We start from the raw sequence: 10680 nt of genomic DNA, 5'->3' as shown, positions 1-10680 counted from the left end.
CAAAATCTAAATTTTTCACTAATATATTTATCATGAAAGTTATATTTTAAAAAAGACCATATTGTCCATTTAACATTTAATTGTACATATACTTACACATACAGTATATGACCTATTCAGATTGAACAGTGTAGGAAGTTGTCAAGAAATGTAGCAAACACACAGAGCCATGTTCTTCCTTTGGCAGAGCAGGACATGGCCATTTTTGGCTGTGTTTACACAGGCAGCTCAATTCTGATCTTTTGACATTTATTGGTCTTTTGACCAATCAGATTGAATCTTTTTCAATAATTGGGCAAATATCAGAATTGGGCTGCCAGTATAAACGCAGACAATGTCTCTGAACTGGATGTCATCTGGCATACCAGTAGACCCATCCTTAGGCTTGAACAGGAGTCCCCAGTGAAACCTAAGCTGGACCTGAGCACCATATTACTGGAGCTATTTCCTTGTTCCTGCTAGTTTTCAATAGTCCAGAGGTGACTGACCGTTTCCCTTAGAAACGGCAGCAGAAAGAGTTCCATAGACTATTTGAGTCTCAATAGAATCACAACCTTCTCACATCTCGCTTGCCCAATAAACATTGCCATTGGCACATGATATTCCCAAGCATAAAGAGTCCTCCTTCAGTGTTTTGTGTAGATAGGACCTGGAGATGAGCACTGGGGTTGTTGAACATCTTCTCAGGTGTCCCTCTGTTCCTCCTGACCTAGTCCAGAGGCTCCTGTTTGATCCGGATAGTGGTGGTGGTGCCGATGGACTGACCCCTGAGGAGCTCGCGACACAAGACGTACTCGCTGAACTGGGAGGAGTCAACTCCGCCACCACACGACGCCCTCATGCTGAAGCCCTTCTGGAACAACCTCTCCAGAACCTACAGGGAGCACAGGACAGACAGACAGAGAGAGAGAGAGACAGACAGACAGGAGCTTTAGACATTTGACATTAGTTAATCCAAACTATTTGTATAGCACTTTCAATACAGGTAACAAGAGGGTTCACTTCATAAAATAAAAGTACAAACCAAGAAACAAATACAGGAGGAAGGACAATTAAAATCATTGCAATCATACATGACAAGTATCTTTATAAAAGTGTGTCTTGAACAGGGATTTAAAAACAGGCACTGAATCTATAAGCCTGATCTCCCCTGGAAGACCATTCCAAAGTTCAGGGGCCCTAATTGCAAATGCCTGGTCTCCTTTCATTTTCAACCTAGGCTTTGGAATGGTCAACAGTGCCCTGCCAGAGGATCTCAGGCTGCACAGTTATAGTGCGGAGTATGCTATTGTTTGTTATACCCTTTTCCTTATACGTATGACGGATTTGACCTAGAACTACACAGCACCTGAACTTAGTTGAGCCGACAGCACTCAAAGATAAGCTTTGAGTTTAGAACTGATTCTGCAAAGTGACTGGAGTGAGTCTATCTGCCATGTTACTGAGATTAATTTGTGTCTTCAGCATTACTGGATGACCTGATCTGCTCTGCAGTGTAACATAACCGAGTTCACCTGGAAGGAACCACACAACAGCACTGACCTATGGAACTACATTACCGTCCATACCTGAACTGAGTTGAGCCTGCAGTAGCCGTTGAGCGGAAAACGGATAACATGTGTGGGGTCCTGGTTCCAGCCGGCGTTCACCGAGTTACACATGACGTCTCCTGTCTCGGGGAAGATCTCCTCAATGAGCACCTTCTCCCCGCTGAGGGCAATTCTCTCACCCAGGTCAGGGGTCACTCGGACCACCAGGCACTCGCAGGGCCGGCTCTTCTGGCCCTCCCGCTCTGTCAGCCAGCGCTCCAGCTCGCGGACCATGGGTGTCAGCTGGTAGTAGCGAGCCTCCTCGTATAGCTGGGGGAAGTCCTACCATAGTAGAAACAAACACATACTGTTGAAGCAAGGATACATACTGTACACACAACACACACGCGCACACATACGCAAGAAAGCATAGACGCACCGACAAACACACACACAAATGTTCATAAACAAACTGGCATGGGCACAGCCTGGATGTCTTCTAGATGTGGTTATTTGTCAGCCAACTGCTTTGTCATAGTCCGGATAGATAAATGTGTTTAACTTGATAACAACAAAGGATACCCAGAGGTGTTGGGCACTATTGTAATACAGTGCCTTGCGAAAGTATTCGGCCCCCTTGAACTTTGCAACCTTTTGCCACATTTCAGGCTTCAAACATAAAGATATAAAACTGTATTTTTTTGTGAAGAATCAACAACAAGTGGGACACAATCATGAAGTGGAACGACATTTATTGGATATTTCAAACTTTTTTAACAAATCAAAAACTGAAAAATTGGGCGCGCAAAATTATTCAGCCCCTTTACTTTCAGTGCAGAAAACTCTCTCCAGAAGTTCGGTGAGGATCTCTGAATGATCCAATGTTGACCTAAATGACTAATGATGATAAATACAATCCACCTGTGTGTAATCAAGTCTCCGTATAAATGCACCTGCACTGTGATAGTCTCAGAGTTCCGTTAAAAGCGCAGAGAGCATCATGAAGAACAAAGAACACACCAGGCAGGTCCCAGATACTGTTGTGAAGAAGTTTAAAGCCGGATTTGGATACAAAAAGATTTCCCAAGCTTTAAACATCCCAAGGAACACTGTGCAAGTAATAATATTGAAATGGAAGGAGTATCAGACCACTGCAAATCTACCAAGACCTGGCCGTCCCTCTAAACTTTCAGCTCATACAAGGATAAGACTGATCAGAGATGCAGCCAAGAGGCCCATGATCACTCTGGATGAACTGCAGAGATCTACAGCTGAGGTGGGAGACTCTGTCCATAGGACAACAATCAGTCGTATATTGCACAAATCTGGCCTTTATGGAAGAGTGGCAAGAAGAAAGCCATTTCTTAAAGATATCCATAAAAAGTGTCGTTTAAAGTTTGCCACAAGCCACCTGGGAGACACACCAAATATGTGGAAGAAGGTGCTCTGGTCAGATGAAACCAAAATTGAACTTTTTGGCAACAATGCAAAACGTTATGTTTGGCGTAAAAGCAACACAGCGCATCACCCTGAACACACCATACCCACTGTCAAACATAGTGGTGGCAGCATCATGGTTTTGGCCTGCTTTTCTTCAGCAGGGACAGGGAAGATGGTTAAAATTGATGGGAAGATGGATGGAGCCAAATACAGGACCATTCTGGAAGAAAACCTGATGGAGTCTGCAAAAGACCTGAGACTGGGACGGAGATTTGTCTTCCAACAAGACAATGATCCAAAACATAAAGCAAAATCTACAATGGAATGGTTAAAAAATAAGCATATCCAGGTGTTAGAATGGCCAAGTCAAAGTCCAGACCTGAATCCAATCGAGAATCTGTGGAAAGAACTGAAAACTGCTGTTCACAAATGCTCTCCATCCAACCTCACTGAGCTCGAGCTGTTTTGCAAGGAGGAATGGGAAAAAATTTCAGTCTCTCGATGTGCAAAACTGATAGAGACATACCCCAAGCGACTTACAGCTGTAATCGCAGCAAAAGGTGGCGCTACAAAGTATTAACTTAAGGGGGCTGAATAATTTTGCACGCCCAATTTTTCAGTTTTTGATTTGTTAAAAAAGTTTGAAATATCCAATAAATGTTGTTCCATTTCATGATTGTGTCCCACTTGTTGATTCTTCACAAAAAATACAGTTTTATATCTTTATGTTTGAACCCTGAAATGTGGCAAAAGGTCGCAAAGTTCAAGGGGGCCGAATACTTTCGCAAGGCACTGTATGTAGTGTATTCAAAGTATTAAACATATCAGTAACACTTTACTTGAAGAGAACCTAAAGACGGCAAAACACAATTTCAACTCACACAGACGGCATCCCCAGCCGCGTCCTCAGAGCATGCGCAAACCTGCTGGCTGGTGTGTTTATGGACATATTCAATCAATCCTTTTCCCAGTCTGCTGTTCCCACATGCTTCAAGAAAGCCACTATAGTTCCTGTTCCCAAGAAAGCTAAATGACTACCGCCCCGTAGCACTCACTTCCATCATCATGAAGTGCTTTGAGAGACTAGTCAAGGACCATATCACCTCCACCCTACCTGACACCCTAGACCCACTCCAATTTGCCCAATCGGTCCACAGACGACGCAATCGCAATCACACTGCACACTGCCCTAACCCATCTGGACAAGAGGAATACCTATGTAAGAATGCTGTTCATCGATTACAGCTCAGCATTTAACACCATAGTACCCTCCAAACTCGTCATTAAGCTCAAGACCCTGGGTCTCAACCCCGCCCTGTGCAACTGGGTCCGAGACTTCCTGACGGGCCGCCCCCAGGTGGTGAGGGTAGGTAACAACATCCCCAACCCGCTGATCCTCAACACTGGGGCCCCACAAGGGTGCGTTCTCAGCCCTCTTCTGTACTCCCTGTTCACCCACGACTGCGTGGCCATGCACGCCTCCAACTCAATCATCAAGTTTGCAGACGACACGACAGTGGTAAGCTTGATTACCAACAACGACGAGACGGCCTACAGGGAGGAGGTGATGGCCATCGGAGTGTGGTGTCAGGAAAATAACCTCACACTCAATGTCAACAAAACAAAGGAGATGATCGTGGACTTCAGGAAACAGCAGAGGGAGCAGCCCCCTATCCACATCAACGGGACAGTGGTGGAGCGGGTGGAAAGTTTTAAGTTCCTCGGCGTACACATCACAGACAAACTGAAATGGTCCACCCACACAGACAGCACGGTGAAGAAGGCGCAGCAACGCCTCTTCAACCTCAGGAGGCTTTAGAAATTCGGCTTGTCACCAAAAACACTCACAAACTCCACCCACAACCGTAAGGCTCTCCAGAGGGTAGTGAGGTCTGCACAACGTATCACCGGGGGCAAACTACCTGCCCTCCAGGACACCTACACCACCCGATGTCACAGGAAGGCCAAAATGATCATCAAGGACAACAACCACCCGAGCCACTGCCTGTTCACCCCGCTATCATCCAGAAGGCGAGGTCAGTACAGGTGCATCAAAGTGGGACCGAGTGACTGAAAAACAGCTTCTATCTCAAGGCCATCAGACTGTTAAACAGCCATCACTAACATTGAGTGGCTGCTGCCAGCATACTGACTCAACTCTAGCCACTTTAATAATGGAAAAATTGATGTATTAAATGTATCACGAGCCACTTAAACAATGCCACTTTATATAATGTTTACATACTATACATTACTCATCTCATGTGTATACTGTACTCTATACCATCTACTGCATCTTTCCTATGCCGTTCGGCCATCACTCATTCATATATTTTTATGCACATATTCTTATTCATTCCTTTACACTTGTGTGTATAAGGTAGTTTTTGTGAAATTGTTAGGTAGGATTACTTGTTAGATATTACCGCATGGTCGGAACTAGAAGCACAAGCATTTCGCTACACTCGCATTAACATCTGCTAACCATGTGTATGTGACAAATAAAATTGGATTTGATTTAAAGTACATACATATTTCCTTCTGTTGAATGTACTTGATGGATTAATTTATACCAAATGTTTATCTCCACACAGAAAACATATCTGTACATCTCATCCCCCCTGTCTTTTCCCCCTGCATGCTCAATATTATGATACTATTGCAGCACACATGCACACACGCATGGCAAGCAGTACCGATGCACCAAGTCTGGAACCAACAGGACCCTGAACAGCTTCTACCCCCCCCCAGCCATAAGACTGCTAAATAGTTAGTTAAATTGTTATCCAATAGCTACCCGGACTATCTGCATTGACCCTTTTTGCACTAATCTCTTTTGACTTGACACACACACACACACACACACTTCTGTTCAAAACTACTGCGTGAGAGATAAAGAGAGAGCTGCTTATTTTTCCCTCTACATTTGCTCCAAACTGCTTCTGACATCAGCCATACACAGAGCTGCTACCCCCTCAGGCTCCTCTCTGTATCAAAGCCTGCCTCCTTAGCTCCCCTCCGTTCATAGGCTTGAAGCGAGGGATAGATGTGTTTTATAAAAGAAGGCTCTATCTGCAGGGCACTTTAGTCATCCTGGGCAAAGCACAGAATAACACAGCTACACTAACTACAGAGAGAGAGAGATGAGTGAGATGCCAGATACACAACCACACACACATATGTAAGCACTCTTGCGCACACACACACACACACACACACACACACACACACACACACACACACACACACACACACACACACACACACACACACACACACACACACACACACACACACACACACACACACACATCAATTTAGCAAAATACACAGTGTCCCTGCTTCCAGCCATGCAGAATCGACCCCTGTAGGAGCCCAGGGCGAAATGGAGACCTGATTAAAGTGTCAGAAAGCTACAGAGTTTGCATACACTGAGCGCTTATAGAGGTACACAGTGATAGAATGAAGATAAAGATGTGTTTCTGGGCACAGCAGGATAATTGTATGACTTTACAGTCATGTTTGCATTTGCCTAAACATCCTGAAATCTCTGTGAGAGATACTATGTTTGTAATTGTTTGTATATGTGGAAATGAGGTGCCTCTGGTTCAGAGACTGTGTTAGCCCGCTGAACAACAGCCTAGTCATTAGCTCAAAGAAATAACAAGTCATCATGGCTATTGCAAGTTACCTTATTACGCGAGCATAGTTCAACCAAACCACCTTTGTTAAACATACAGTACATAATGTCATGTATTTTGTAACTCTTTGAGATGTGAGCTGGAAGAGAGCTGTCCTGTAGTGTGTACTGTACCTTGAAGTCCTCTGGGAGCAGTAGTTTGCAGGTCCTGAGGAAGCTGAGAATGTATCTGAATATGTCTCCATCCCTGTCGATGAAGTAGTGCTGCTTCAAACTGTCCAGTACAATCGGCTCTGTTCCATTAAACAGACGACTGATTCTGGAGAACAGAAAAAGTCAATGGTTGAGAGCTCTAAATTCATACTTTGAATCAAGTAGTACTTGAAGTATGTTTAGAGAACCGTAAAACTTGTTTCTAGTGTTTGATCATTACTTACATTGTAGACAGGAAGTGGGCTACAACTACATGTTGTTTATTCTAGTATAGAAAATACTAAGGGTTTACTACAACTTCTGAATCATATACTCATAATGGGTTATTTACATTTGTCCCCTCTCTCTCCCTCTCCCACTCCAGAAATCGATGCCAACTGATTTCTATAAGCCCAGGTACTCATCTTTCTACTTCTCTCCTCTCTGCCTGAGGTGGTCCTCTACTCCTCCAGCAGGAGTGTCACCTCACAGCTCCAGGCTGCTCAGCATTCTCTCTCTCTGCCTTCTCCACTCTTTCTTTGTCCTCCAAAAAGCAATTAAAATCTACCCTTTCTTTTCTCTCCAGCCTTTTCTCTCTCTTTTTTTGCTAGATCTCTCAAAAATTATCATGGATACCAAAGTTATTGTTTCAACATGATGTTGTGTGCATTTCTATAAGTATTCTAGTAATGTATCAGTCATAATGTCAGTATGAAGCTGTCTATGAACTTGTTGTATCGTTCAATAATATGTTATTTCTCATGAAAAAAGATGGTGCCATATGCATCCTGTATTTGTATTTATTATGGATCCCCATTAGCTGCCAAAGCAGCAGCTACTCTTCCTGGGGTCCAGCAAAATTAAGGCAGTTTAATTGCCTTACCTAGACTCTGGGTATTTAGTGAGAGCCTGGCGGTGCCAGATGCATCCTGTAATGGCCTTACCTAGACTCTGGGTATTTAGTGAGAGCCTGGCGGTGCCAGATGCATCCTGTAATGGCCTTACCTAGACTCTGGGTATTTAGTGAGAGCCTGGCGGTGCCAGATGCATCCTGTAATGGCCTTACCTAGACTCTGGGTATTTAGTGAGAGCCTGGCGGTGCCAGATGCATCCTGTAATGGCCTTACCTAGACTCTGGGTATTTAGTGAGAGCCTGGCGGTGCCAGATGCATCCTGTAATGGCCTTACCTAGACTCTGGGTATTTAGTGAGAGCCTGGTGGTGCCAGATGCATCCTGTAATGGCCTTACCTAGACTCTGGGTATTTAGTGAGAGCCTGGCGGTGCCAGATGCATCCTGTAATGGCCTTACCTAGACTCTGGGTATTTAGTGAGAGTCCCCAGGCTGCTGGTGTACATGTGTCCTCCCACGTCGATGTGGACCGGGGCATTGGCTTTAGTCAGCTGGGCCGGTGATGGGATGCCCTGGGCATTCATTGGAGAAACTGGAGAACGACTCATAGACATCCTGGACATACTCCTTCCCTCCTATAGCAACACATGGAAACAGATAGCATTTGTATTAGAAGTGTGTACTGTATCTGCCCTGAGAGTAGTAAAGTGAAAAATAGTGAGATGTCTCATTTTCATTAAAGGCCCAGCGCAGTCAAAAACGTGATTTGGCTGTGTTTTATATATACATTTCCACCTTATGAGGTTGAAATAATAATGTTCAAAATTGTGAAAATGATGCTAATGCCCTTTTAGTGTAAGAGCTGCTTGAAAATACTGCCTAAAATGCCAGCCTGTTTTAGTGGGATGGAATTTTGTCCAGGCTGGTGACAACACCATGCAGTAAATTAGTTAATAGACCAATAAGAAAGACCATCCCAAACCTCTCTGCCAATAACAGCTAGTTTTCAGTTTTCCCCTACCCACTCTCATACAGTCCTAGTAAAATTCTTGCTTGAGAAATTGCTCTTTGCTAAGAAGCTATTTTTGTTTATATCTTTACCATTTTAATTTAAAACAATCGCAGTAAGGTACCTAATTGTTACCTAGAAATGCTTTGATATTGAGATAAAAACGGCTGCATTGGACCTTTAAAGTTAGGCGACTGATGAAGTAATGGCATGAAGTAGTAGCAAATGAGGTGCAAGACTGTACAGTAGTTTACACTATAGTATGGCTAGCAGCCAATCAAACTGTTTCAGAGATACAATAAGCATGAACGTTCCCCAATTAACATGAATACAATATTCATGGGCTGCAGACAGTAGTTGAAGTTTCCCACATTGAGGGAACAGAGGACATTCATGACCCCAGGACACTGGGCAAAGTGCAGCTTCTGGACAAATTGAAACAACCATCCCCCCACCAAGTCTCTCCATTGTAAAGAGGTTCTTTGAACCATAAAGGTGAACAGGAGGTGAACTTCATTCAGTGTTTTGCCAGGGGCAAGATGCCTGGGGCTGCTGAGCAGAACATACTGAGTCCTCATTTCCAGGGTGTTATCTCCTCTCCTTAGCCAGAAACCAGTATTATAAGAAATCGATTTAAAAAGAAAAACATTTCATGTTATAAAACCAAAAGGAAACTACATAGATTTCACCCATATTTTCCCCATATTCTGAGATGTAATATTCCTTACTGTATCCATATTATTTCACACATGAATTCAATCAAGAACACATGTATTGAATAGAAAGAGAAACGAATAGCCTATAATAACTTCTAAAAGCACGTTTGGGCTTGATATACTCTAGCCTATTCCCCCAAACGCTCTCTCTTCTGACAGCACGGCAATAAACTGAGAATAACAATTTTAGGATGTAATTGGGGATTCTATCAGTCACTGAAGTTTGCGTTCTCCTGCGTTTCGGTAAAATATAACAAATATGTCACAATCCACTGGTATCCAAATAGGGCTACCGCCGGCTCACTTTTCTTGGTGTTTGGAGTCCAAACGTTTAAAAACGTTGTGGTTTAATCACGGAAAATATTCACCAACGCAATGATTTTATAGAGTAGCTGTGTCTTTAAGATTCTACTGTAGTGTCAGACAGACTACATGTTCTCCACCAAATAAAACTACAAATGAAACATATTGCGCCCTTACCTGGGAGGACACGGATACAGAAGACATAGGAATCTCTTATCCCTTCCGATTTTATCTCTTTTTATGTCAGTTGTGTCGTCGTTTGCTTTATATCCGTCTTTGTCCGAGCCTTGCTTTTTCTGATATGATGAATCCGTCGAGTTTTATGAGAAGAAAGCCAGTCCGTCTCTAAATAAAAGGAGGGCTAGTAGAATTCTTGCCCTGGGCTATTCAAACGCCCGAAGGACAAGGATTAGTTTACAATAGAGCAGCTTTTTATCTCTCGCCTCAACTCGTTTCAAGATGAAAATGAGATCCCCCGTTTCTTATTTCACAAGTCAATGTGATTTGACCAAATATATCGTCGTTTATTTCCAACGGAGAGCGGTCTGGTCTGCTGCACGGGTAACGGTGTTCGGTTCAATCTTGCTCCGTATCAGATTAGTGTCATAATTCACTCAACGGATTTACCAGTGTTAATAACTGGCAGTGTGTATTAAAAAAACATAAATGTAACTTGTTGATACAATGTCTACTAAAGGAGGCTACGGTCAATATCAATTAAACTATAAAATGATAGGTTCCGCTCAGAACTGTCGCGCAGATCTTCTCTGTCCTGTAGTATTCTCTTCTCTGGCCCCAATCAGAGGTGTCATGCCCATATGGGGTAATGGGGCACGTGCCCCCTCAGATTTGTACTGTTTAAAAAATAATAAAATAATAATTATATATATATACACACACACACACACACACATGAAAACACATATATACATATACACATATATATACACACACAAATAAATATATAAGATGTGTTTGTTTCTCTGTAATACTACTAGTC

General features: G+C 43.2%; 1 protein-coding gene across 1 annotated transcript; it reads right to left on the bottom strand.

The window, feature by feature from the left end:
* Nucleotides 1-77: 77 nt before the first annotated feature.
* On the bottom strand, nt 78-10462 carry LOC135508653 (BTB/POZ domain-containing protein kctd15-like). The gene is made up of 5 exons (XM_064928891.1): nt 9858-10462; nt 8112-8287; nt 6784-6928; nt 1569-1871; nt 78-874 (listed from the first exon to the last, which is right to left on the bottom strand). The coding sequence occupies exons 1-5, from the start codon at nt 9882-9884 to the stop codon at nt 710-712; spliced, it is 816 nt and encodes a 271-aa protein (XP_064784963.1). The 5' UTR covers nt 9885-10462; the 3' UTR covers nt 78-709.
* Between the last annotated feature and the right edge of the window lie 218 nt (nt 10463-10680).

Source organism: Oncorhynchus masou, chromosome 22 (genome assembly GCF_036934945.1).
Source record: "Oncorhynchus masou masou isolate Uvic2021 chromosome 22, UVic_Omas_1.1, whole genome shotgun sequence".
Lineage (NCBI taxonomy): Eukaryota > Metazoa > Chordata > Actinopteri > Salmoniformes > Salmonidae > Oncorhynchus > Oncorhynchus masou.
This window is presented reverse-complemented; position numbering and strand designations above follow the sequence as displayed.

Bases quoted from the DNA above. Each gene is read 5' to 3' on its own strand.
- LOC135508653 (XM_064928891.1), bottom strand. From the start codon at position 9,884: ATGTCTTCTGTATCCGTGTCCTCCCAG. The intron at 6,929-8,111 runs GTAAGGCCATTA...TCTGTTCTCCAG, and splicing joins ACTAAATACCCAGAGTCTAG to AATCAGTCGTCTGTTTAATG. The intron at 875-1,568 runs GTATGGACGGTA...TGCTCCCTGTAG, and splicing joins GCAGGCTCAACTCAGTTCAG to GTTCTGGAGAGGTTGTTCCA.